Source organism: Cladophialophora psammophila, assembly GCF_000585535.1.
Source record: "Cladophialophora psammophila CBS 110553 chromosome Unknown aczJe-supercont1.3, whole genome shotgun sequence".
Taxonomy (NCBI): Eukaryota; Fungi; Ascomycota; class Eurotiomycetes; order Chaetothyriales; family Herpotrichiellaceae; genus Cladophialophora; species Cladophialophora psammophila.
Window position 1 is genome coordinate 1,749,246 of NW_006912924.1, and position 25,866 is coordinate 1,775,111.

The window sequence follows — 25,866 nt, forward strand, 5'->3', positions numbered from 1 at the left end:
TCGTCAACCAAAATGTATGTTTGGCATGCCTTCGAGGCCATCACGTCTTCGATCGAGGTGACATTGGTGCTCCAGCGCTGTATGACTGGTATGTGCGCCCCCGTCCTTCGAATGTGGGACTATCCATGTCCGCATCGGTAGACCTTTCCGGCGAATGGTCTTGCATCTTGGTCAGGTCGTGTCCATGTCATCTGCAGCGTTCTCAAGAGCAGTTGCCGCAGCATCCTTGCTCGCATCTTCCTCCGCAGAGGATACCCTGGTATTACCATGCATATCGACATCCTCCTCCATCCGCCGCGGCGTAGCCCCTCCGGCGCTGGCAGGTCCGTCTCGCAGATTCGACCTAGGTGTCAAGACGCCACTTCCTCTGATCCCAGCTGGGAACGGACTCGGGGCATCCTCCAAAGGCCTTGGTGTGCCCGCGGTAGACAAGCCATCTCTGTCTCTTTCCCCATCCTCACCTTCGCTTTCCTCGCCCTCTGGTTCTGGCTCTTTCTCATCTCTTATTATTCTCCTCAATCTCGTTCCCTCCTGTACGACTCGTTCAACCTGCTCCCTCCTCTCGGCCCAAGCCACCTTCAATTCGGCGCTCTCACGTTCTAGTTCCTCGATCTCAGCCTTGAGTTTCTCGAGATTGACATGTTGCTCGGCTCTCGTGACTTTTAACTTCTCGTCTCGAGTGATCTTCTCCGCCAGCACATCGTATGTTTTTCGAACAGCGAGTGTCTTCTGTGCCTCGTCAAGCTGAACTCTCAGATGTGACAGATTTTCCCGCACATCGTTGGCGGTCTGTTCGATCTTGAGTTTTTCCGCAGCATAGCGCTCGCGCTCACGGGTATTTGCAGCGCGGAGGAACTCGGTACGCGCGATGGAGGACTCAAAGGCTGCGAAGTCGAGGATTACGTCCTCGCGGAAGCGTGTCAGGGATTGGATGAAATTCTCACGTTGGTCTGCGGCGGATTCTGCTGTGGGCGCATTGTCCTTTGACGAGCTCGGTCGCGCAAGAAAAGAGTTGATAGGAGTACTGGGCGCAAGAAGGCGCTTGGAGACTCGTTTGAAGGGGCGTTCTTCGATACCCAAAAGCCGCGTCGCGTGGAGTTTGTCTGAACGAAATAGTTAGAGCTTTCACGTTTGCTCAGTAGGCCGTAGATGTCCTCACCCTCTTCAGTTTGATCCAAAACCATGAAAGTCGCCATTTCTTCTGCTCCTTCTGCGTATGTGGAATCAACTCTATTTCTAAGGAGGGGATGTTGGAAACCTTCCACCCATATCTCAGTGGTGGACGCGGATGAAGTGCAATTCGGGGGACATGGTAAGGCTGAACTAGGCTACATTCAGAAAGTGCAAGGCTGTGAACCGAACAGGAGCGACCTAGCTCAGTAGGTACCGAGTGCGCAGTCACTTGTCCCGACCCCACGATTCACTTCGGTCTTTGGCACAGAGCCAGGGATCATGCATAAAGGCAAATTCAGTGACAAATTGAGCGACAAACTTAGCACCAAAGACAAATTCTGTGATATTCTGCAGACTCGACTTCTAGGCTCAACATTCCGCATGAAACTACTTCTTTTGCGACATCCTTGAGAACTCACCTTTCGCCCTCTAGTTGGCCACAGCAAGCCCTCACCATGCCTGCCGATAGCCTTCTTGACATGGCCCGTCGGGCTTGCGCTCGCAATGTTCACCGGATAACGGACATTGGTGATCTCGACTATGATCTGATCCGACCCATACTTTTGAAGATCGAGAGCCCTGAGAAACTTGTAGGTCCCGTCTTGCACATCCTCCCTCTTGCATCTACCCCATGTTACCTCACCCCCAGCCCTGTCAGTATACTGACCAACCGCTTGTAGCACCAACTCGAACTCTCGTCTCCGCAAATCATTGGCCACGACGCTGAGATCTGGCTCAACTTCATCAAGCGAGACATCCCTGATTGGGACCTGAAGCGCCATGAACCATCCAACCCTAGAAATTGGTACAAAGTGTACAAGAAATTAAAAGCAGAGGCAACAAAGGACTCTTCAAATGACGAGGCGATGTTGAAGGCCGCCTTAGCGGATGTTCAGAAAGGGAAGGAGCTGAACACGGCGGAGATAGCGAGCACTTCGCGGAGCGTGGGATTATATTCAAGTAGCAACGCCCCTGGCCCCTCGCGAAGAGCTAGAATCCAGTGGAACTATATGACCGGCAAAACGGGCGCGAAGGGGGCGAATAAGATGACTCTAATGGAGAAGATTCGCAAGGAAGCAAGGGATGCGAAAGCCGGCAGAATGAATCGACCGATGCACGAGTTACAGAAGAAGCAGACAGGTGTTGTCAAGCCGCCGGTGCAATTTGTCGAGGAGGTGAAGAAGATGAAGATCTTGCAGGCGACAGAGGCAAGGAAGGCTGTGAGTCCGCCGTCTAAGAGGCCCGTATCGGGGATTGGTGCCAATGGGAATTTGGGGGCACCAAGACCACCCATACAAGCTCCTTCGACGCAGGTACCGAAACTGAAGCCTTCGCCTGCCGCTGCGAGCGGCGTCAAGCCATATGATATGATGAGCGACCGTGAATCAAGGTTGCGAGCGCTGAAGTTGGGCGGGTCTCCACTTCAGAGGAATGCGACTACTAACGGGGACCCAAAAGAAAGTGGGAATACAACCGGCAGCTTGACCCTCGATTTCCTCGAAGACTCAGACGATAATGACGACAACCTGGCACAGGCAAAGTGGAAACGGCAGCCCGAGGACGACAACACAGAAATGCCGCGCAAGATGCTAAAGCCCAATAGCGCAAACGCAAACGCCGATGAGGTACTCCTGTCTCGATCGAGGAGTCCCATGAGACTCTCCGCGGCCCCGGGATCTCGGTCCCAGGGGTTGCAGCCGCTGAAGAGGAAGCATGAAGCGCCAAATCTATTCTATACGAGTCCTAATAAACGACCTAACCCAATATGAGGACATCTGAAAGGGATCATGGCGCCGAAGACAGGGGCCGGGGAGCGGGCATTACGGACGTGACGAAGCATATAGAGGAAGGAATGATGTCTTTTTCTGATGCGAAACCCCTTGAGATGATTAACCTGAGTACGAAAGCCGCGCTTGCGAATACGGGAATACGGGGGGGTTTTTTCCTTTTTTTTTTTAGGGGAGGGAGGGAATAAAACAGTCAATTGGAAGCGTGGATAGGTGGATGGATGGATGGATGGATGATGCCAGGAGTTTTTGATTTTCCGGGCTTGTAAATGCGGATGGACAGCTCAGTGATGCACTGGGAAATACCTGCCTACTAGGTAGTTATGGCAGATACTGTACCTGGCTGGGTTTCGGAGAGATAGATACCTTGGGTACTTAGTTAGGGAGATAGGGAGATCCTGGCAAAGGCATCTCTGGCTATCATCTTCATCGTCACCCATTGCCCAATGCCCGTTGCCCATGTAGTATGTAGGTATGTACCCTTTCCTGGCTTCTGCTTTTCATCTCCATTTCCCTTTCTGGTTCTCCTGCTCTTTTCCCCGGGCGCAAGACTAACGATCGACATCCTCATCCTCATCCTCATCCTGTCTTGAATTGCCCCTCGAATGTAGATTTATTTCGGGGAGGTCCTGGGAGAGCCAGGCCCTTGAATCAATCAAATTTGCCCTGTCTCTTCTGCCTGCCTCTCCCTCCTGTACCTTGATGGAATGTAATGCAACGCCATGTCCACTATTTCTCCTGGCCTGGCACAGGCACACAGCACACAGCACACAGCACACAGCACACACAGAAGGGTTGAATGGCATCTGTTTTCGGTTTCTGCTCTCGATCATCATCTCCATTCCCCTTCGGTGATTGTCGCTTGAGTTTGCCCCCCTTTTCAATGCAAGTCAAGTTAAGGCCATGTTCATTTCATGGCTCCTGGCATCTCATCTCATCTCATCTCATCTCACCTCGCCTCCAATCGCACCACTTCACCCCATTTTCGAGAGTGCACCGCTCTTCCTCTCACTCCCTAGAGCCTTGCTGCCAACACCACGCACATGCGGGTCATCCCGAATGCCTTCTTCCTCGTAACCCCTTCGAATGGACCCACTTCCGTCACCTCCCTCCTCTCAGCGCCAGCACCAAATGTAACGTATTGCCCCCTTCGAGACCGTAGTCTTCGGCGGTTTTCTCGTCGGCCCTACGCAGACACATCACATTAGCTTAGCCAATTGCCGTCGTGCATGAGTTTCGTGCAAGTGGCGTGTGCGTCTTGGGACGCCGATCAAAAGTCAAACTTATCTTTGACGCCAACTGCCCGGGCATGTGCTGCGCAAGGAGCTTCCCTTCGAGGGAGACAGGTAAGGGGGTCAAACGTACATCTGTTTCCCGCCGTAGATCAACCGCTGTTGGACGGGCGGGATGCCTTCTTTTTCTTCGACGCGCTCTTTGATTCGGTAGACCTGTTGATTCCGCAGAATATCCCCACGTCAGACTTCAAAAGAAATCGTTTATATTTTCCACGGCCCCGTCGGATATTCCTGTTTGTTACCAGCTTTCGCCAATGCGCCTCGTGTAGATCAATGCCCCTCCTCCTGCCTCTTTCTCGGTTTCTCTCCGAAGGATGCGTGGACAGCCTGGGAAAGGGAGATCCCTGGAGGGTAAAGAGGGCGCACCTTGTAGTCCGGCTCGATGTCCAACTCAATCTCCTTGCCCGTCAACGTCCGCACTCTGTTTCAGAAATCGTCTCGCGTTAGCCTCGGGTTTCATTCCCTGCAGCATTTTGTTCACCAATCCCGGAAGATCTTGGTTGGACTCCGCTCTAAGCAGAGGTGGGAAGGAGGTAGAAGGGAATGTGAGAGTCGCATTACTTGATTAGCATGTTTGCGTGCGCCTGGACTGCTGCAAGGGAGAATTCAAGAAATCAGACTTCGGAAGAGGGTAGCAGGCTGTGTAAGGACACTAGGAAAGATCTTCTGCGAAAAGATTGTTGGCAAAGCTGGCAAAGAAAAAGATCGGTCAGAGCGAGGACCGCAGAGGGTATTGGGAGGGCCGTGGAAAGACTTGCACTGATTGTCGTTCGTGAGACAAGCAAGGCAAGTCAACCAATGGAGGGGTGAATGATGCCGCAGCCTGGCAATGGAGAAAACCGCGGGGCTGCTGGTTATGTAATCAAGGCATCCATGTTCTTCAGCCTTGTGATGATCACAGGGTACATGCCTCGTACTAGATACCAATGGACAAAAACAGCCGCAAAATGGAGGAAGCTATTGCCACAAAATTCTTTGTAACATTGACGAGCGCAAAATGGCCCCATACAACAAGATACTCGCTTGAACGCCAGAGAGTACAAAAAACAACTGACAAGCACAAAATCGGGGTATGTGACAGATATATGTACAGATCCAGCAAACCTCCGCCCGTAGGCTTGAGCCCATTCATCCCATTCTTTTGCCAACAAATTCCTTTTGGCCTGTCCGAATCCCACATCCTGGGGTGAAAGGAAACGCCATCTCCCATTTACCAGAAAAGGGAGTGAGAATGTTTCGGAGCAGCAAAAAACGATCTTCCAAGCTGGGGGTGCCGGATTTCGTCCTGTCATCCACTGCTTGCGCAGAAATCTGATTCTTTTTTTTTCCCGATCATCTTTCACTTGTACACATTATGACTAAAATCGTCTTTCGATGGGTCAATGCTTGGGAACGCATCGTCGGGTGTGGAGAGGATTCAGAACCCACGCCAGGGATCCCGCGACTCATAGCTTCCTCGTGTTGAGGAGCTTGCTGCCATCATCTCGCTGTGCAGCAATGAGTCCACTGGGCTGATGCTCTCTCTTCCTTGTTCAGCGCCCCAGTAGCCCATATCTTTTCTCTTCCCATGCCCTGATCGCATGAAATTGAACGAAGGCCGGCCTGACGATGTGCCTTGTTCATGTTCGATGAAGGCGTCCATCCTCATCGTCGTCGTTTGGTTGTTATCCATGAAGGTTGGAAGGGGAGGTCTTCCTGAAGCACTTGCTTCGCTACCTCGCCGACTGCTGATCACGCTTTGCATCCCCAAGCTGGGCGTATACAAGCCACGGTCGGAGGAATACACTGCGGTGGAATGTACGCTCTGCGAATAATTCGATCCCGGTCCTGGTAAACTCGGGGTCACACCGTTCGTAGAGAAGCTCCTGAAAGAGCTGGGGGGCGCCCGAGGTGCCGTATTACTTCGCTTTCGAGAGTGACGGGGGATTGTAGGTGGTAGAGCAGGGTCTGTCAATGGATCGTAATAATCTCGTGTCGGCGGTCGCGAGTCCTGTACGGGTAAGGATCCGTCGGTTGTGAAAGACCTCGTTCCGGGGGCTGACTTGGCAGCTCCCTTTGTAAGTCGGATTGAGTCTCGAATCGGTCGTCTGCGAAGCGATCCAGCAAGTGATGGTGCTGGCGCAGACGATGCTTCGTGTTCGGGAAGTGGTGGTGGAGGAGGGATAGCAGTGAGGTCATTGACGCTGAGAGGAGAGTGTGATAAGAACGACAAAGCCGTCAACCAAATGTAATGGCGTTCCTGAGATGTTGCTGTGAACTTCAGTGCGCGCTGCGGAGTCAAGATAAGGATGGACCTGTTGAAATTCGGTCCAGTTACTGCCCCCTTCGGCATCGGGTTGTCGTCTTTGACATCGAGCACGGACTTGATCGTCACTGGTCAACGGTTAGCATTTTAAGTAGGCCCCTTCACATTGTAGGACTCACATTTTCGACCACTCTTGCCCATCAGCGCTGTCCCAGATGTTGGCTGCTTACTGCTCCACATCACTGCACGCTCATACGGCGCAAGCCAAACCCATCGTTTATGACGAACACCGTTGTTCGTCACACTTTGAGAAATCTCCTCAACGCTCTTATTGGCATCCCAATCCGCCTTCTCGGTCACTCCGAATGATTTTCGCCTCCTGACATATTTGTACATCCATTCTCCGACCATGGTCTGAGCAATGGAGTCTACCACCGAGGTCTGCTGCATTGACAGAACGTCGGAATTCTGCTTCGTATGACTCCGCTGTCGACTAGGCCCGGTTGCAATTGACGGCCGTGGTGCGCTTGCTTCCCGTGGGTTGCCGTACGGCTCAGCAATGGGTGCTGGTGTTGTCGTGGGCATTTGGAAGCTCGGCATCTCTGGGACAATGGATACCCTTGGTTCTAGAGGTGGTGAGCGACTCCGTGATTTTCGGGCTTGCGAGTGAGGGGAAATCGCGGGCCCTGACCTCGCCTTTCTCAACATTGGTTTCGCATACTTGCTGTTCCTTGGTCGTTTGGTCGGCGACGCGTTGCTGCTGCCGGGTGAACTCCTGCCACCTTCACTGATGGACTTGCCGACCTTTGCCGAGCTATATCGCAGGGGAACAGGGAAGGGGGGCGGGTTGTTGCTTTCCAAAGAGCCAGTGGTGGATTGGGAATGTGATGACTGATGGGCTGCGGCTCCGCTTGATATCAAAGCTGCTCTTCTCATGTTGTTGGCTCTGGCGGATGGGACTCTCTTCAGTTTCAGGCCCATATTTTGCCGTTGAGAACCTCTGCGCGGGCTCATCCGAGATTGGAAGAGAATCGCCTTCATTTCAGGCGGTAAGCTGTCTTCGGAGAGGCGGAGGTTTTCTAGAGCAGCTGCTTCACCTGCAGACGCGGCCGCGCTCTCACTGACATCCTCTAACCGAAGGTCCTGGGAGACCATTTTTCCAGATTTGAGAACAAATTTCGCAGTCGGGCGACTAAAGATATCGTCCTCTGCAAAGGTGTCTTCCTCAATATAGTCGTACCGATTTTCGGACTCATCATCGAATCCGGCAAAGAGACTACTTGATCTCACGGGTCGGGGCATATTTGAAGCAAAATCTCTTGTGAGAGGTCCATTGTCGTTCACAGGAGGTATCTTGGACGGTCCAGCCATAGCCGAACGCCTCGAAGCAAACATCGAGGTACCGGGAGATACTCTGCTCCGAGGGATCGGAGGCGGCAACGCCCCCCTGGATGAAATTGGTGGTCTATAATGACTTGACAGTGGAGCAGGTGGCATTTCGGAGGGTGGGACAATGGCTCTTATATCGACTCGAATTTCTTCTGTCTGCATGGAAGACGACTTGTATCCTCCCAGCAAGTGGTTAGCGACCTGGGTACTTGCGTTCTTGGTTCGGGGTGGTAGCACAACATTAGTTTCAGGGGTGGCAGGTCTTGATGCGGGAGGGATGATCGCAATCAGGGGAACCTTGAGATCCAGAGTCTCATCGCTTCCTGTGTGCTTGTGGCTGTAATGGTCGATGACTGGCAATGGAGGCTCGGTCTGGGTTCCAATGGTGGCGGTCTCGACTCTTTCCAGGGCACTTTCGGGAATGGTGGCCAGTCCTGCGTCGCGCTTGTCAGGTGTAAGAGGCGGACTTGGGAGAGCCTCGACTGTCTGGCAACCCGATGACACCATGATAGGTCGTTGTTTTTCCCAAGCGAGATCAATACTGTCTTGTGGACTGACCGGGCTTGGGGTGACATTAATTTGTCTGGCATTCCCGACCGAAATCTCCGCGGGTCGGTGGCCATTGACCTTTGGTCGTGGATCCGCGACCGGCCATGGGGAAGATGGAGGGGAGAATTGAATGGCAGTATCTACATATTTGATGCTTGGCCAACGTCGGTTCCCGTCCGCTGAAATAGCTCCCGCACGATCATGTTCGGGGGTGTCATTCCGCTCCATGTCCTCAAAGTCGACAGGGAGACCCAAAACCTTCCTCGCCTTGATGGACAGACTAGAGGCGGGTCGAATGTTTTCCTCTGGGAGAGCGTCGGGGGAGAGCCGGCCATCGTCGTTGTCAAGTGCATTTAAGAGGTCTTCTTCCATTTCATCAAAGGCCAGTTCGTCAGCCAAGTTGATCGAAATGCCGTTGTGGAAACTCAAGACCGAGACTCGCCCTCCGTGAGTGTCGCTGTTGACCGATGTCGCACTATGCCTCCGCCCTCTTCGGGCGACGATAGAGCCTTTACTTGGACTGTCCATTATGCTGTTGCGGCTGTGTGCCCGCTCTGTGGGGGACGCAGGTGCTGGGTGTTGTTGAGCGTTGGCGAGTTCACTCAACACGACCTTCAGACGACCTTCGGCAATATGGACTTTGGTTTCGAGACCACGCTTTTCTGAGAGCCAAGTCTCCTTGTCCTTCTCCCACAAGGCCTGGGTCTTCTCTGCGGTTTCCTCTTGGCTTTTGGCCTTCTTTTGGGTCTGTTCGAGACGCTTTCGCAGGTCGGTCACATCGCTCAAGGCATCGTCTCGTTCTTTGGCCAAGTCGTTCAGAGCAGACAGAGTACCTCCTTCGAGCATTTGCATCTGCCGCTTGACTGACCTCGTCTCCTTGTTGGCTTGCAACAGGTTGTTATTGAGAACTTCATTCTGAGTCTGGGCCGCGTGGAGGCTGATTTCTAGCTTTTCAATGTCATTGGTGCGACTCTCGAGATCTCGCCGTAGCGACAGGATCTCGGAGACCAGGGAGGCATGGAGCGTAGGCGTAAATCGTCTCGGATCGAGAGGAGATATGTTCTCGTCCAGAGCCGGGTTCGAGTGAATGGAATCATTACTTCGTCTCTTGTTGGCTCGTTCATCGGGCATTGGGGGCGGCGTGGATGAGGGCGACATGTCTTCGTATCGACGGGAGCGGACAGATTGTGAACTGGACGGTGTTCGATACGGAGTGTCTGTTGGTGAAGGCAGCGAATAACTGACCTCGGGGTCCATTATTCGTCGACCGCCGTCGTGCCCTTGAGAGCTGCTCACGTTTCAATCAAAAGCAGCCCTCGTAGAGCATACTCCGCGTGGCTTCAATGGCTCGTCCTGTGCTTCTAGACCGCCTCCTGCAATGAATAGTGAATCAAATCACCACTCAGCGAACCTCGCAGCACATGACGGGAACGCGAGAAGGATGGATCGAACGCAACGACAACTGAAGCCAGCAGCAGGGGCTTGGTGAGTTCGCACGGCGGACTCGTGAGAGGTCTCGAGTCAAGCAGTGGTTTTGACGGTGAGATGGTCATGCAAGATTGACGAGACAACAGACAGAACAGCAGTAGCAGGGCTCATGCAGGGCGCGGTCAAAGCACTGGGCGTCTGCGATAGGATAGGATAGGATGGACGGATGGACAGGAGAAAGCTTGCTGGTCTGATTCCAGCCTAGCCTGTGAAATGGGGGGAGGGACCGTACGAGGGCAAGGGTAGCGATTGACGAGGATGCTTGCTGCTGTGACGCGAAAAGAGTCGAAAAGGACCGACGAGGTCAGGCCTGATCCTCTGGCTTGGGTCGAGCGAAGGCCGCTCGAATCCTCAAAAGTGAAGCTCAGCCTTTTGTTCGCACAGGTAGGGAAAGACTTGTCGCCCGCAGTCACGACTGGGAGCGGAGCCATGGAGCCAAGGGAGAGCTGGGAGTGATCGGCCGGAATAGGCGCAAAATTGGGCCAGGCATTGATTGGGTGTGAGGGCATGAATCGCGGGAAAATCATTGCTCAGGGGCATCGCCGGGCACAGGCGAAGCCGCCTTTGTGGCCAGGAATTGCAGGGTGGAGGTGGGCAGGTCAAGCAGGTGAAAAGAGACTGACCTGAATACTGGGTAATGAGGCTCGAGCCCCGGCGGCGGGCGCGGGGCTAGGCTGGTGGGCTACCAGGACTTTCACCCCGAGTCCCAGGGACGGGGGCATCCGTCTTAGCCCGGAAGGAGCCACGACGCTTAGTGTGTTTGCGATTCTTGGCCCACGGAGAGGGTGTACCGCTACTGTAAGTTCGTTCCATGGTGGCGGCGACATGGGTTGGCTGGGACAAAAGATCCGACAAGCGCAGAGGGTGATAGATTATAGGATTGAAGTCTCTCGTCTACATACTCGGTTCTTCTCTCGCAACTTCTGTCTGCAGGTACTGGGTACGTACATACTTACCCTCCGGTACTTAGGCGAAAAAAATACTGGGTGAGATGAAAGCGAGGGTGCTTGCAGGCCCCAGGCTCCAGGCTGCAGGTCCGATGGAGCTAAGTAATAGTCGTACCAACTGGTCTCGAAGCAGCAACGGGCCGGTCTGGAGTCAAGTTCCTGGTGGCATGTCTAGTGTGTTTCACGTTCCCCATCATGACCCCTCCTGACCCGCTAAATACCCACTCGGTTCCCGCTACCGGAACATTCTGAGCCACCAGCCTTTCCGCCTGGGGGCTAGCACATCTTGGGCCTGAAGCTTGCTATTTGATCGAGCTCCCAAATTGTCAAATTTCCTGGTTCCTGGAGCCGGACTTTTCATGTTGTTCTCTCTCGTGGCCAGTCGCACCTCGTGGATATTTGGGATTTCTGAGCACGGAAGCGAGAGATGGATTGTGAGTGGAAGGGAGGGAGGGAACCACGGAGAACATCAGGCAAGGACTGGCCGTTGATTGTGCCGCAGCAGGTTCCTGAACTTGGATATTTACATACTTACCTACCCAGTACTCGGTACCTGGATAGGTAGGTACTGGCAAGTACTGGGTACCTGAGTCCTCAGGTACTTACCGTTAAGTGGCCGCAGCTGGGCCGCCTTCTTCTTAGGTACCTACCAGTAGGTACTGGGCAGAGTACTCGCTACTGCCCAAGTACTGACTACGGAGTACCCAGTACCCAGTCCATACCAGGTACTCCGTAAGTGCTTAGGTACTCTTCCCTCGTACTCATAACAGGCTTCGTGCATCATCTTCCCGTCCCATGCTCACTCCATCGTCGGCATGAAGCATGAACTGTGGGTAATCACTCGGTCATGCACTCCGTTTGTACCCAAGTAAGTCGAGCAGCCCACCCCGGTTGGGAGTGTCTGTGCGCGCTCTCTCTCTCTCTCTCTCTCACACTCTCTCACTCTCGCTTACTGCGACCGTTGTGTTTGTCATGGCCTATTTGGGTGGCTGCCCAGTGCCTCCAGTGTCTCCCCCAGTCGTATCGAGTCAGGTTGTCGTGCCCTTTTTCCTCCTTCGCATCCCGTCTTTGTCCTTGTCCTTGTCCTTGTTTTTACCTATTCTTGCATTCCGTCACTTCCGTGCGAGAACGCGGCCAGGAAGCCCATATTTAGGGTTTTCTCTTGCGCACCACTAATTCTCCGAACCCAAGGTTTGATCCTAAGATGTTGATCATGCTCCGTGCACCGACGGAGTTCTCAGTTGGCAGGCTCTACTTTTGGGAGAAATTCAATCTTTTGATCGTACAGTACCCAAGTAGTTAGTCGTGGCAAGGGCAAAGATAATCCTCGGGACCTCCACCATCCTTCTCATCACATCACACTCTAAACGGTCTTGTGTCACCGCCATCAACAATAGTTGTCTGCACGTGTGGCCCGGGCCTGGCTCATCACATCCCATCCTGAAATCAAATCTCGACTGCTGCGACCAAAACAACAACAATACGGTAAACAGTACGTTCGCCATTCCCACATGCCACCACAAAGCAGGACAACCAACTTCTTCCCCTCCTTTCCCTCCTTTGGGGGCTTTCCCTGGTGGCTGTGGCTGTCTTCGGCCTGTTCGCCTCGTGTTTGAGACCTTGTCAATGTTCCCCCCTTCGCTTCCAGTCAACGGTCAAAGAACTATCATGTCGTGTGTGATGTTGTTTCACCTTCCCCTGCCATCAAACAAGGTTATCCACGCCCCGTTGCGCATCATCGGGCCCCCGTGCCCATCATTTGATTGCCTACAGGCTGGTTCTCTCTCGTTGTCGATCAAACTGGAGTTTGATCACAGGAAACAACGCACACCTGCTTGCCAAGTAGTTCACTACATACCTACGAGGTCCTCGTATCTACCTAAGTACGAGGTACATACTAATCTTTGAAGCTCTCTCCAGAACAAGACGGACCAGGAGAAGAATGGAGCCCACTCCGCAGAGTTCGTTCTCTTTTTCTAAGTAGTCCTCGGTAGTGGCTAGTTCCTCCACAATGGGACCAGCATCGCACTTGAAAAATACTCTGTCTCTACTTCACAGTGACACAAGGATCATGATTCCATCCTCTCGCACGCGCGGAAAGTGCCCGAAGCCAAAAGTGGTTCAAAGTGAGGATGAGCAATGCAGAGGAAGAGAATAAGTTATTGTGACTGCCGAGGTTGGAGGTGCCCCCCAACTTATTTCTGACCTCTGAGCTGAGCGCGTACTCGCAATGGTGCACCATCTCCAAAGTTGAACTCCACGGCTGAACGACAGTTCATGCGACGTGCAAGACGTGCCCGGGGAAAAGACGCCATCGCCATCTCTCGTCGTTCTCGGACTCTTGTTCCCCGATCCGCTGCTTGTATTATTACTCCCATGTTCACTGACACCCTTTTACTGGTAGAGCACGGCACTGTCCACGGGCAATGCATTGAGATAATCCAGCTAAGTTAATTCGGTTTTACTCATAATAGATCACCTCTCACTCAGTCATTAAATAAACAAACAAACAAACACACAAGAACAAAAGGGAAAGGGGAAAAAAAAAAAAGAAGAGACAAAAGAAAAAACAATGTCCACTACAAATCCCCCCAAAGCCCTCCTAACCGATGTCTTCGGTACCGTGGTCGACTGGCGCTCGAGCGTGACAAAGCACCTCACCCTCTCCGCCTCAGAGGCCCTGAATTCTCCGACGTCGTCCATTCCCAGCGGCGCGCGCGCCGCCGCCTCGCAGATCTCCTGGCCCGAGGTCGCCCAACTGTGGCGCACGTCCTATTACCACTTCACGCGCACGTACGACCCGGCCGCGGCGCAGAAGGACCCTTCCAAGTTCAAGACGGTGGACCAGCACCACGTCGAGGCGCTGCACAAGATCCTGGTCGACCACGGCCTCGACGGCCTGTGGACCGACGAGGAAGTCCAGAAGATCAGCATGATCTGGCACTTTCTGGACCCGTGGCCCGACTCGTCGCCAGGCTTGGCCAAGCTGAACGACAAGTTCGAGACCGCGACCCTGAGCAACGGCAACACGGCCTTGCTGCAAGATCTCGCCCGCCACGGCAACCTGCCTTACAAGCACATCCTCTCCGGCGAGGACTTCGGCGCCTACAAGCCGCATCCGAGCGTCTACCTCGGCGCCGCCAAGAAGCTGGGCCTGGAACCGGGTGAGTGTGCGCTCGTGGCCGCTCACCTGGGCGATCTCAAGGCCGCTAGGGGCTGTGGCTATCAGACCATCTACATTGAGAGGTCACAGGAGGAAGGATGGTCGAAGGAAGACACCGAGGCGGCGAAACAGCAAGGCTGGGTGGATATGTGGATAAGCCTCGACGAGGGCGATGTAGGCTTCCTGGAGATTGCCAGGAGGTTTGGCATATAATGGACGACGCGTTTGATTATGACGCTCATGCCGATGCTGATTATGTATGAGCGAGGCCCTCCCCGGTCATTATGATAGAGAAACATCTTGTCATCAGACAACGGTTCGAACATGATGGCCAGACAAACCCCGAAACGGTCTGTTTGTTTTCTCGAATGTGGTCATGATTACTTCGCAATACTGCTCCCCGCTGCCACGGCTGTGCTTGTGCTAAACGCTTTTCTTCCACATCCCCTTTGATCTTGTGCGATCTACATTACTCCAAACTCCCCCAACACTTGAGCGCCCGGCTTCGTCCCAGCTGCCTTCACTCCGTGTCCTTTTATAAGCAGTGCCGACCTCGTCCTCTTCATCACTTACATCTCCCTCTTTTTCTCTTTCCTGTCTTGTCATCCAAATCTCCCAGCTTCGTGTCCCCCCCTTTACAACGCCAAATGCATACTCGGGGCACCCATCTTCTTCTCGGCCTTCTTCGCCGCCTTGTACCACTTAGCGTTGGCATCGCTGTACGTTGTTCTCCTCTTGATCACCCTCCGCGGGTGGATTTCGCCGTTCTCATCAAAGCCCGTATTCCCGTCGTCTTCATCCACTCCGTTCTTGGTGCTGGCGGGACTTCCCACGCTGCCCGTCGCCGCCGCGGTGGTAGGCGTAGTCACGTCCTCGTCGTCGAGGTTGGGAGAATCGACGTCAGCGCCGAAGATGGCGCCCATTCCTGCCTTGTCTCCATGTGCGCTGAATGGGTTCGCGGAGGCGCCCACGTTTCCACCGGATGGCAGGTTGTGAAGTGCCAAGCCGTTCATTTTTCTGGCCGTGCCGTCAATAAGTTCCTTCTCCTCTTCATCCGTGAGAGGTTCGATATCCGGGATCGGCCCGCGCGGAATAATAACAGGCCATCCAAGGTCACTTCCGCCGTGCATCTGGCGGCCCTTTGCGCGGAGGTACCCATACTTGTAAACTTCAAAGAAAGTGGTCTTTTTGAACGCCCCGCCGTTCGTTCGGTCGGACGTGTCCCAATAGAGATTTCGCAACCATTTTGAAAGGCGGGGGTAATCGTGCCGGATCATTTTCAGGTTGCAGTTGAAGATGTTGTAGTATGCGACGTCAAAGCGCGCGAGGGTGGTGTATAGCCTGATGTCCGCTTCGGTGATGTGTTCGCCAAACAGGTATGGTTGGTGAGAGGGATCGTTCAGGTGTTCCTCGAGGCGGTCAAGTGATTTAAAGAGCGGGTAGATGTTGGCGTCGTAGGCCTCCTGCGACGCCGCGAAGCCCGTTTTGTACACGCCATTGTTGACTGTGTTGTACACCCACTCATTCATGGCGTCGATCTCGGCCCTCAGGTGCGGAGGATAAAATCCCCCGCCGGGCTTATTGACTTCCCTCTGGTCGGGTTCTAGGAAATCGTCGAACTGATCGTACAGCATGCGGATAATCTCCGACGACTCGTTGTTCACTATTGTCTCCGTCTTCTTGTCCCATAGCACGGGCACGGTGTAGCGACCGACGTAGTTGGGGTCGGCTTTCAGGTAGAGTTGTTTCAGGCCTGTGAAGCCGTACAGAGGATCGGCACCCATGCTGCCGTTCCGTCCGGTGAAAGTCCAGCCGTTCTCGGTCAGGTCAAAGTCGGTAGTGATGAGTTGGATGACGGGCTCGAGCGACTTTAGCTCACGGACGAGGATTGTTCGGTGTGCCTAAAACGAAGGGTCAGTCATGGGTTTGTATTACCGTCTGGGGCAGTGTTGGACCTGGCTTACCCAAGGGCAACCGTAGTTTCCGTAGAGGGCATATCGATCCTTGTCGGGTGTGAACTTGGAACCTGGCTCTTTGGATATCCAGTTGCGGAACTGGCTGTCTTTCCGACGAAAATGGCCATCGGCGTCGGCATGTTGATGGGTTGGTCGCTGGCATGGAGTTAGTTGGAGCCGCAGAATGCAGATACTCCCAAGCTCACCAAGTCACCCATTGTCTCGTTCTGGAATTTGATTGCTGGGGCTGTCTGAGCAGGTGGAAGCTGGATGTCAGGAAATCAAGTGCGCCGAAGCAAACGGGCAGGATATTGTACAGCCTCACAAGGAAGAATAGAAAGGTCGCTTGTGCTTGAGCCGTGGGATGCGAGTGATGTGCAGTGGATCTGGTGATACAGTCCAGCACACGACTAGGAGAATATATGCAATTCAACGATGAGACGACGAAGAGCGAGAGGAGAGGATTTGAAACCTAACTCGAGACCTTGCGCAGGTCAATTGTTCAGCTGCATGTCGCACGTCTCAGCTTCCGATGTGGTGCTTACTCGATACTTTTCAGGCTCTCCGCGCCCAATTCCGCCCCGCAAATGCATACGAGCCACACGTGCGGGAGGCTGGGATGCACTTCGGAGTCCGTACTTCTCGTTCGAGTCTCTGGACTTGACAGGTCAAGACAGGTCCATGCTGGTACAGCATCGTCCGAGCCTTTTGGGGGCCGATTGAGTCTCTCTGGTTGGCCCATAGTTGATTGCGTTGGAGCCTCACCAGTTCGCCGAATTGTCCACACCGTTGGTGGCACCGAGTTGACCGAGCTATGCCTCCATGTAGGTAGTTCTGGGAAAGAATCCAGACGTCATGGTCAGGCCGAATCGAGGCTGTCGTCGATGCTGGTGGCCCCTTTTCAGGCTTGTAGACGCCAGCAAAAAAAGGCGTCAGGTCCATACCAGTCACATCTTCAACCATATATGACAAAACACTCGGTCATTTGGAACAACAACTTCCTCCGTAGGTAGAGCCAATCCCAGTGAAATTGCGGGGAGAGACACCTCTTACCTAACACTGCCAATCCTCGTGATCCGATTTGGAGATTGAGAGATGAATAATGGGCGCCGTCAGTTCCGCTGCTGTTACATATCATTCCAGACGCCGGCATAGAAATGATCGACCGAATATGAGAAAGGGCGGAAAGTCCAACAACTTTGAACCACGACATGTCGAGACGTGAGGTGGTCAGTCGCTTCGACATCAAAGAAACGGGTTTGATGCGGATGCAGTGGGCATTGAAATCCGACTGCCATCTGCTGCCTCGAGCTCTGTTATGCTCGCATACGTTCGGCTGCTGGACATGCGACACCAACCAAAATCCAACAGGTACGACCTAGAGGTGTCCTACGATTCGAGCCAATTATTCCTCAACACGGCGCTCGTTCGCTCTCTTCGACGAACCTCTGACTTCACGTCTAAAGCTGCGCGTCGAGTTCACAGTGCACCTAGATGTATGTCGGCGGTCAGATTGAGCAACTGCCCGGCCTGAGAACTGTATCAATTCCCGTACCCTGGCCCTGCTTTGCTGTCTCTCCTGCCCGCTCGCTACAGATCGCAATAAGGATTAATTCGTCGTCGCACATGCTTATTGAGAATCGCTTAGCGGAAAGTCCTACAAGGTAAGCCTCAAAGGAAAGGCCTAGGGCCAATGAAAGAGGAAGGTGCCAGACCGTTGTGCATGAGTCCCCTCCCCATGGGAGGTCGAGATATGGCGATCGGCAACGCCTCGCATTGATGACTCTGCATGGAACATCGGCTGCGTTGACCTGGCGAGAGAGAGGGAGGGAGATGTGACCCCACGGGCCAGGTCAAAGAACAAGCCACATCCGTCTAGGTGCAGGACAAACATATCAAAGTGTCGCAGCATCTGAAACCTTTGTTGACCCAGTTTGGATTTGTCAAGGAAACCACGTTATCGACCATCCCGCCCATTGTGATAGAGAGCTATCTTATCCGATAAGAGCGACGGCCCGTCCTGCAAGATGGGGAGATGGCGAGCTTAATTCAGCATCAGGGGTTTCGGCGTGTTGGTGGACTTTGTGATAAACGGGGTGTTGTTACAGTAATCATGAGCCCGATGAAGTTGCTTCTGTGCATGTGGAGATAACGCAAATGACAAGAGCGGGCACTTCTTTTTGCCCAAGAGGTATGTATTAGCTGTCGAAAATGTCAGGAATGAATGGTGTCAACCTTGAATCCAAACAATGAGAACCATGTTGCAGGGCTCGCAATATGATTTGTCTGCGGAGGGGGCAAATGTCAAAGCCAGCAGCCGCATGCATCGCTATTCGCTGCTCTTTTTCCATTGCTTGCTTTGAGCTTTTCTTGGAGCCCCAACGATGGTGCTTCCGTCCACCACAACCATCATCATGTGGCGCCTGCATCATGCAGGAAAAGCTTTCAACTCGACACCAGTGCCACCAGTGCCAGCTGACAGGTTGTGTCCTTGGTGGTCTCGGATTGGCTCCTAGCGGAGAGCTCTAGAGGCAAGCCGAACATTGCATCAACTCGAGCGATAAATGGCGAAGGGCGGCCATGCCCTCACCGTACTCGTCAATCGCGCAAACAAGAACTGATCTGCAAAGCATGCCATGGCCTTGGATGCATGGCGCCTCTTCCACTTCTTCTGTGATGGCCACGCGTGGCCTGAGTCTGACTGCCCAATACGGGCATTCTCCTGGCCTAATGAGCACTTGTCGACCCCTTTGAAGTGCCCAACCGGATCCGCCCTCCTTCGTTTCTCCGGCTGTCGGGTTCCCTCGGTGTTCCCCTCTTGCAGGCTCGCAGGTTGCTGACACGGACCCTTCGCTGAGGATTGCTAGAGTTCCGAGATTCGGGTAATGGGACCTCCAACAGAAATGATGCAACACTGGCAGGGATCTGGGGCACCTGGGGATCGTGAGCCGTGGGACCTGTTACTCCATAGGGATGCCCCTATCCGCAAGAGACCCAATAGTGGTCCGTGAAGATTGGAACAAGGTCGGGGGTGTACGGATGCATCCCGGTGGATATGTTAGACAGTGTATAGCCATGTTTCGTCTGCTTGTTAGACTGACGGGGAGAGAAGGTTTGGTAGCTAAGTGCTTGAGTTAGGTGTGGGCGGTAGTGACTTTGGCTCCTCCCAATCTGCTGGCTAAGTATCAGTAGCCGGGGGCAGATCCGAGGACTCATAAGCAGAGCAGCGAGAGAAGGCCGAGGCGGTTTTAAGGAACGGGAGAGGGAGAGGGAGAGTCAAAGGTGAACTTGAAAGATGAGAGGAGGTGGGAGAGAAGAGTGAGCGAGAGCTGTGCTAGCTAACTGTGGTCATGGACTACCTGTACCTAATCGCTAGGTACGGGGAACTTGGGACTATGACTACGACCTATCGAGACAACTGGTTACAATCAATCTGTAGTCTCTACAAGAGTTGCAACTCGGCTCGAGTGGCTATTACTACGCCGCAAGTACAGTGACTTTGGGCAGTACCTAGTGGTTATATCACCCATGGCACCGAGTGCGCTGTGTTTGGTGCAGTGCTGGCGCAGGCGTGGGCACAGGCACGGGTGCAAGCGCCAGTTGCAGAACGCAGCTGCAGGTGCATGCCACAGGCAACAAGTCGAGTACCTAGGTAAGTAGGCTTTAACTAGCCATGCGGCCTGCAGGCGAAAAAGGGGGCCCGCGCATCTGCCTTGGGGCCTTGCCTTGGGGCCTGGGGGCTTGGGATAGTGAGGTACCTACCTACGGAGTACTCGTACGAGTGGTGACTGGTACCCCACTGGTGTTAGCCCAGCTTCTCCGTCCCCATCCACCATCTTCTGTTACCTCCAAGGGTGGACCTGCCTCTAAGTAAAGATGGCCGAAAAGGACAGCCTGGTGAGCCTAGGGACTCCTTGGTGCCTGTGTAAGTAGTGCCTGTAGAGCCTAGTGCCCATGGCCTGCAGCTGTCATAATGCCCGCCCGCACCATCCCCAAGCCGTATTTCTGCCAAAAAAAAAAATTGTTGCTTGTGTGGTCCAGTGCCTGTTTTCTTTTCTTGCTTTTCCCACCTTTCTGAGCAATCATCTGTCTGAAACAAACCACACGCTCAATCCCAGTGACGCCCTTCAACGCCTCGCATACTCGGTGGATGTGTCAGATCGCACATATCGACATCTGACATAGCATTCCCTGCACTGCCAGCGCCTTGCCCCCCATTGGCCCGAAATCCCCGTCGCTTCCACCGCATTCGCCCCCAAAGAAGCAACCACCACAGGCCATCCCTCGAAAAAGTCACCTCTCAGCCTCGAGACATCTTCGAGACAGGCCCCGACCTCCCACAGTCGAGAACATCCCACTGTCTTCGAAGAAGGCAATCAGCCTCCCGTCCCTGTCAAAATCACTCGCAATTCCTCCGATAGACCGGTAAAAGCGACGTCTGCTCGGTCAGAGAACGGTCTTTGCAAGGTTTGCTTTCTCCCAAATCACCCCTCAAATACCCCGAACTGCAGAACTGATCAGCGACTTCTTCCCCCCCAACGGCAGGTCTCCTACCAGCAAATTCTCCCCTGCGTCTCGTTTTCCGCTGATCGACTGCCGGCCCTCAAAGATTCCCCCTGTCTGATTCCGATCCCTGTGCAACTTGCAGTGCCTTGCGTTGCTGTTGAAATTGCTGCTTGCCGATCGACACCCAACGGCCAACCTGTTGCGACGGACGGCTTTCTGTCCTGCCCAGTGGCTTGCCTTGGGCGCTATTCGATTGAATCCCGAGTCAGAGGAGAACGTTCAGAAAAGAGATCCGCCGTGTCACAGGCTGATCGCATTGACTTGCCCTCTTTCGACTGGTCGAGTCACCAGCGGTTCTGTCGAGGTCTAGGCCAGACCCTCATACAACGCACTTCCCGCAGCCGGCGACTTTATTAAAGTACCCATTGTCCAACCCAACGCAATTGCGCTCTTTTGTACAAGCGGATGCGTCAGTATTGCTTGTCGGACCTGTCAAAATCTCTGTGAGACGTTCCGAGGCACGAAGTTGGAGGTTTACCATTAGCCCACCCCAAGTCGGCATCGAGGACCAGCATACATCATGACGGGGAAAATGACCCTATATAAGTTGGTGGTGCTGGGAGATGGCGGTGTTGGGAAAACGGCTTTGACCATTCAGGTTCGTCTGCAGACACCCCCCCCCCCCCCCCCCTTTGGGTCGGCTGGTTGCTGAGCCCCCCTTGCAGTTATGTCTGAACCATTTTGTCGAAACCTACGATCCGACCATTGAAGACTCTTATCGGAAGCAAGTCATGATAGATCAACAGGCTTGCATGCTTGAAGTTCTCGATACTGCAGGACAAGAAGAATATACTGCTCTGCGTGACCAATGGATCCGGGACGGTGAAGGATTCATCCTCGTCTACAGTATCACTTCGAGAAATTCTTTCAGCAGAATCCAGAAGTTCTATTCCCAGGTACAGCGAGTCAAAGAGTCGGGCCATCCGAATTCTCCCACTGGCGCGAACTATCTCCAGTCTCCAATGCCTGGACAATCCACCTACAATGGCCCTCCTATCATTATGTTGGTCGGCAATAAGAGCGATCAGCACCATGAACGCGAGGTTCCTTTTCAGGAAGGCCAAGCACTGGCCAAAGATCTGGGCTGCGAGTTTGTCGAAGCATCGGCTAAAAACTGCATCAATGTCGAAAAGGCATTCTACGATGTCGTGAGACAGTTGAGGAGACAGCGGCAATCACCTATGAAGCCGATTGACCGGAAAGGCACAAACTATCTGTCACAACCTAGTCCACGAAACAACTTTGATTCAGATCACCAGCGGATATATCGCGATCACAACAAAAAGCGCGGGACCAAATGTGTTATTCTATGAATGTGACAAAGTTGAACCGACTGCCCGGGGATCGGTACTTGATGTGGAATCATGAGCCATTCATGTCTAGAGCTGACGACAATCTAACATTGTCGGGATCTGTGTTGCAACCAAAAATTATCTGTCATCCCCCGGAGTTCTACATTGGTCATCTCGAGGGACGCACAGCACCGCCTCTTATGCATGTGGACATTAAGATGTTCGATCCGGTCGGGATACGGAAATCCGCGGCATTTCTTGTTCACACGGTATCATTTTCGCTCGTTCCCTCCATCCAGCTACCTTGACAGCCACTTGCGTCTCACCGCTCATCTTGGCTTGAAAGTATTCATCGGCACGAAGCTTAGTGCAGCGACCAGACTCATCACCATTGGAGAATACAGTATATGCTACAGTACAGCAGCAACATATATCAATTTCCAGTGTACAATTTATTCACGCCTAAGATACTAGAAAGGGATATGTCTCAGTCCCGAAAGCTTTCCAGGCCCTGCTTAGCCTCAAACGAGCCTGCATGTCTTGGCAAGCGTGATACGACAGCTTTTCATGAAGTACATAAGTGAGGACAAGAATCTTGATAGGTGTGGAAGGTGGTTGGCATGGTTCGCGTCTTTAAAACGGCTCTCCCACGACACCGGCACAACACCCCTATCCGGCATGGCGACCTAGATTTGGTGTCGGGGCCACGACAAATGTGGCACGGACCTCAGGTTTTGGAAGCCGCACCTTGAAGCCGAGGTCGTATTTGGTCGACCTTGAAACTGGCATCAGAGCGGTGGGCCAAAGACAAAAAGGAGAGACATGGTGTTTAGGAGGGGCACTTTGGACCGCGTATGGTTATACTCGGGACTAGAAGTGAAGGGGATCAAAGAGTCCTCAAGGAATTGGATGGGTTCGAAGAGACCAGAAAACAACCAGGCACAAAACTCTGTAGGCTACTGTACTTGCAGCTAGTTAGACCGAACGAAAGTGTAAGTATAGCTAGAGAACCGGGGTCGTGGAGAAGCCTCGCGTGCTGTCAAAAAGTCAAACTGGACTAATATATCCCCTAGCTGGCTTTTGTCTTTTGCGCCCAACGTCCCTGGCTGGGATGGCTTACGCCGGAATCAGACACGACACGAGCGGTGCCGACATGTCGGGACGGAGGCCCAAGGGACGCCGGACAGGTCGTATTCCCCTTGGGGGAGGGGCGTCGAAGCTTTTGGAAGGGAGCTGTGAGGTGCGGAAAGGGAACGAAGAGGGAGAAAAGTAAAATTTCCCACTAGGGCTTCACGTTGGCAAATAGATTTCCTCGAGAGGACAAATAGGGCGCATTCATATACGAGGAAATCCAATTCCACCTGCCTGGCATTCATTCGCGTGCCGGTCTTGTGGAAAAGTATGTGGCATCGCTGGTGCAACCCTCTACTTAAGGGTTCCTTGCAATGGGTACTGGGGTAGGGAGTACGGAGACGATACGGTACCTGGGAGTACCTGAGTACCCAGTACTTAGAACCATCCCTCGGAGAACAGGGTCGGGTATGTGCCTGGATGCTCTGCGCCGACATGCATATCTTTGGGCCTCCAATAGCTGGCGAGCGTCAACCACACCATTGGGGGGTGCCATATGTATGTATGCGGATGGACATAGGGCAGTAGGAGCTGCTTCAACACCTGTAGATATCTCGATGCTGTGCGTCACAATCAGAATCTCGAGGGTGAAGAGCCGCCATACATGTCTCGATGTAGGCCAAGGCCTTATCTACCACCACGCTTGCTTGTCCTCTTTCTGCTTCGCTGTCGTGCATCGGAAGATACCGAGAGAATGGTGGTGGGCGTCCATGTGCAAGTCCTGGAAGTATTCTCCGCGCCAAAGGCCCCACCATGCCCCATCCTTTCTCGTGTTCGTTGTCCTCCTTCTCGATTTTGCAAACAATCCTTTTCCCCTTCTTGGGGTGGCGCTATCTATCGTGTCTGTTTCCTCATCTGCGTGCCTCTGACAAAACAGGAAAGGATCCGCATGGTGATGGTGTGCGAGCCACGTTGCAGATCCATGTGGTTGGGGACCTGCATACGGGGTTTGTCCGCCGGATCGGCATTTGGGAAATGGGTGTGGTTACTGGGTACTCTGGGAAGTTCCGCCATGGCGCACTGTCGCGTGCTGGGGCCCAAGAGTCCCACCGGGGTCGATGGTGATGGAGTTCAAAGACTTCGTAACCCTTTGCTCACGGGGACGAATGCTGAGAAGAGAAATGTTGTGTCCGAAGGATCGTCGGTTGGTAAGGCTGCCCCCTACCGAGGACTTAAGATTCAGATGTCAAGGGGCAAGGCTGGGGAAAGCACACTGGGCTAACTCGGAGGGGGTCTTCTTCTTCTTCTTCTTCTTCTTCTTCTTCATCACATGCTCTCTTTGCCGGCAGAGGCTGGTGACAGGACAGACTCGGGCTCTGTTATCATTCTGTCGCCGTTGCTGCAAGGGAAGGGCGACTAGTCCGCTCGGTTCGCTCAAGCCACTCCGAACGATCTCAAGGTGGGAGTGTACCTCGTAAATTGGCATATGAGACAAAATTCGTGCTCTTGTTGAGACCAGATGGTGCAAGGAGTCCGAAGTAAAAGGGTTCCCCTGAGCAAAAGGCGAGCTGTCCTCTTTCAGTCTTGTTCCCTCAGCCTCGTTACTGTACCTGCTAGAGAACCCTCCCAACCGATTCCTCAACCTAGTCGGCTTGAAAGTTCAGACTAGGGACATATGCAAGCGTGAGAACGTGTCTACATCAGAAGTTCGCCAATGTAGCTGAACTAGTCCGCAGTGCGCCCTCACGGCAAGACACTGCCGCAGGTGTCGGCTTGCAAGGCTGTTGCCTTTAACAGGATGGATGAGTTGCCCAGGTTTGTGTCACACTTTCCCGCAAAGGTGGATGCAGGAATTTTGGAGACCGAATACAAAATGTGACGCACTGCACGAGTGTTTCGTTCCAGGTCCCCATGGGGAGAACAGGACAAAGCCATCATCTCTCAACAAAGCAACACATGCCGGAGGAGACGTCTTCTTGAATCTTCAAACAAGGCAAGATGCCCCTGTCCGCCTCTTTAACAGATATGTCTCAGGCGTCATGCAGATGGATGGAACTTCTCAGTCCGGAAGGGGAGTCCTCGTGCGACTGTGATCGCTTGGATGCATCGTCAACTTAAGCGAGACGACGGCGTGTACAATTTCAACTGCCGTGCCGTGCGGCGTGGCGGTAAAGCAGTGGCTAGGCAGTTGGCGAACAGATTATTGAACGCGACCAAAAGTTCCACTTCGGTATATTTCAAGTTGGGAATATGGGAGAAACAGTACGGAGTATCTTGTGAACTCTAGCAGAATCAGGAGCCGCCATGATTGCTATGCGTACAGGCCATCGGTCTCCTCCATAAGAAACAGGAAAGCGCCCCAGGTGCAGACCCGTGTTGCAGATAAATGGGAGATCCCATGAAAGGTCAGAAGACGTATTCTGCGACATTCACCTTTTAACGCGGCGCCGGCCGATAGAGGAACTCTGCTCCTAGGCTAACATAAATCATTGAAATGAAAGATGGTAGAGAGTGTGCGCATGTAGTATGTGTGTCGGCGTCTGCGGCGAACACACGACCAAAAAACTCCGGCCATGGATTCGCAAATTCTAGGTCACTTGCGAGGTTGTGTCGAACTTAATAGTCGGGTTCTTCAATTGGTGGTAAGCGTTTCCACCCCTTCTCAGTATCAGATTTGCATAACCCATTGTGAAGGGTGAAGGTCCAAACGTCTCCGATCGGCGCGAACCCAAGGACAACTTCGCTGCTGGTACTGGCCGTGGCCGTCCTGGTGTTTGATCTTAGGCGACCGAAGTTTTGGTCCAGCGCAGGACCAGAAAGGAGCCAGGTGCGGTCTTCCGTCCAATCAAAACCCTCATCACACAGGAGCTGATATGGATTTCCATGTTCTGCGCGCCAGTAAGCCGTTGTGCGACCCGAAGCTTGACGTGCATGTTGGGTGGTGCG

General features: G+C 53.3%; 6 protein-coding genes across 6 annotated transcripts; 3 read left to right on the plus strand and 3 right to left on the minus strand.

Annotated features, from left to right (window-relative positions):
• Positions 1-171: 171 nt before the first annotated feature.
• Positions 172-1,196, minus strand: A1O5_02819 (uncharacterized protein; the record flags this gene model as incomplete). The annotated part of the gene is made up of 2 exons (XM_007743433.1): positions 172-1,103; positions 1,160-1,196. The coding sequence occupies 2 exons, from the start codon at positions 1,194-1,196 to the stop codon at positions 172-174; spliced, it is 969 nt and encodes a 322-aa protein (XP_007741623.1).
• Positions 1,197-1,628: 432 nt separating this feature from the next.
• A1O5_02820 (uncharacterized protein) lies at positions 1,629-2,942 on the plus strand (the record flags this gene model as incomplete). The annotated part of the gene is made up of 2 exons (XM_007743434.1): positions 1,629-1,763; positions 1,854-2,942. The coding sequence occupies 2 exons, from the start codon at positions 1,629-1,631 to the stop codon at positions 2,940-2,942; spliced, it is 1,224 nt and encodes a 407-aa protein (XP_007741624.1).
• A 2,730-nt stretch (positions 2,943-5,672) lies between these two features.
• On the minus strand, positions 5,673-9,695 carry A1O5_02821 (uncharacterized protein; the record flags this gene model as incomplete). Its single annotated transcript, XM_007743435.1, has 2 exons — positions 5,673-6,628; positions 6,680-9,695. The coding sequence occupies 2 exons, from the start codon at positions 9,693-9,695 to the stop codon at positions 5,673-5,675; spliced, it is 3,972 nt and encodes a 1,323-aa protein (XP_007741625.1).
• Positions 9,696-13,445: 3,750 nt separating this feature from the next.
• A1O5_02822 (2-haloacid dehalogenase) lies at positions 13,446-14,249 on the plus strand (the record flags this gene model as incomplete). Its single annotated transcript, XM_007743436.1, has 1 exon — positions 13,446-14,249. One exon carries the CDS (start codon positions 13,446-13,448, stop codon positions 14,247-14,249), a length of 804 nt encoding a protein of 267 aa, XP_007741626.1.
• Positions 14,250-14,671: 422 nt separating this feature from the next.
• A1O5_02823 (glutathione S-transferase) lies at positions 14,672-16,209 on the minus strand (the record flags this gene model as incomplete). The annotated part of the gene is made up of 3 exons (XM_007743437.1): positions 14,672-15,937; positions 16,001-16,147; positions 16,198-16,209. The coding sequence occupies 3 exons, from the start codon at positions 16,207-16,209 to the stop codon at positions 14,672-14,674; spliced, it is 1,425 nt and encodes a 474-aa protein (XP_007741627.1).
• Positions 16,210-21,077: 4,868 nt separating this feature from the next.
• A1O5_02824 (protein Ras-2) lies at positions 21,078-21,870 on the plus strand (the record flags this gene model as incomplete). The annotated part of the gene is made up of 2 exons (XM_007743438.1): positions 21,078-21,155; positions 21,223-21,870. The coding sequence occupies 2 exons, from the start codon at positions 21,078-21,080 to the stop codon at positions 21,868-21,870; spliced, it is 726 nt and encodes a 241-aa protein (XP_007741628.1).
• Between the last annotated feature and the right edge of the window lie 3,996 nt (positions 21,871-25,866).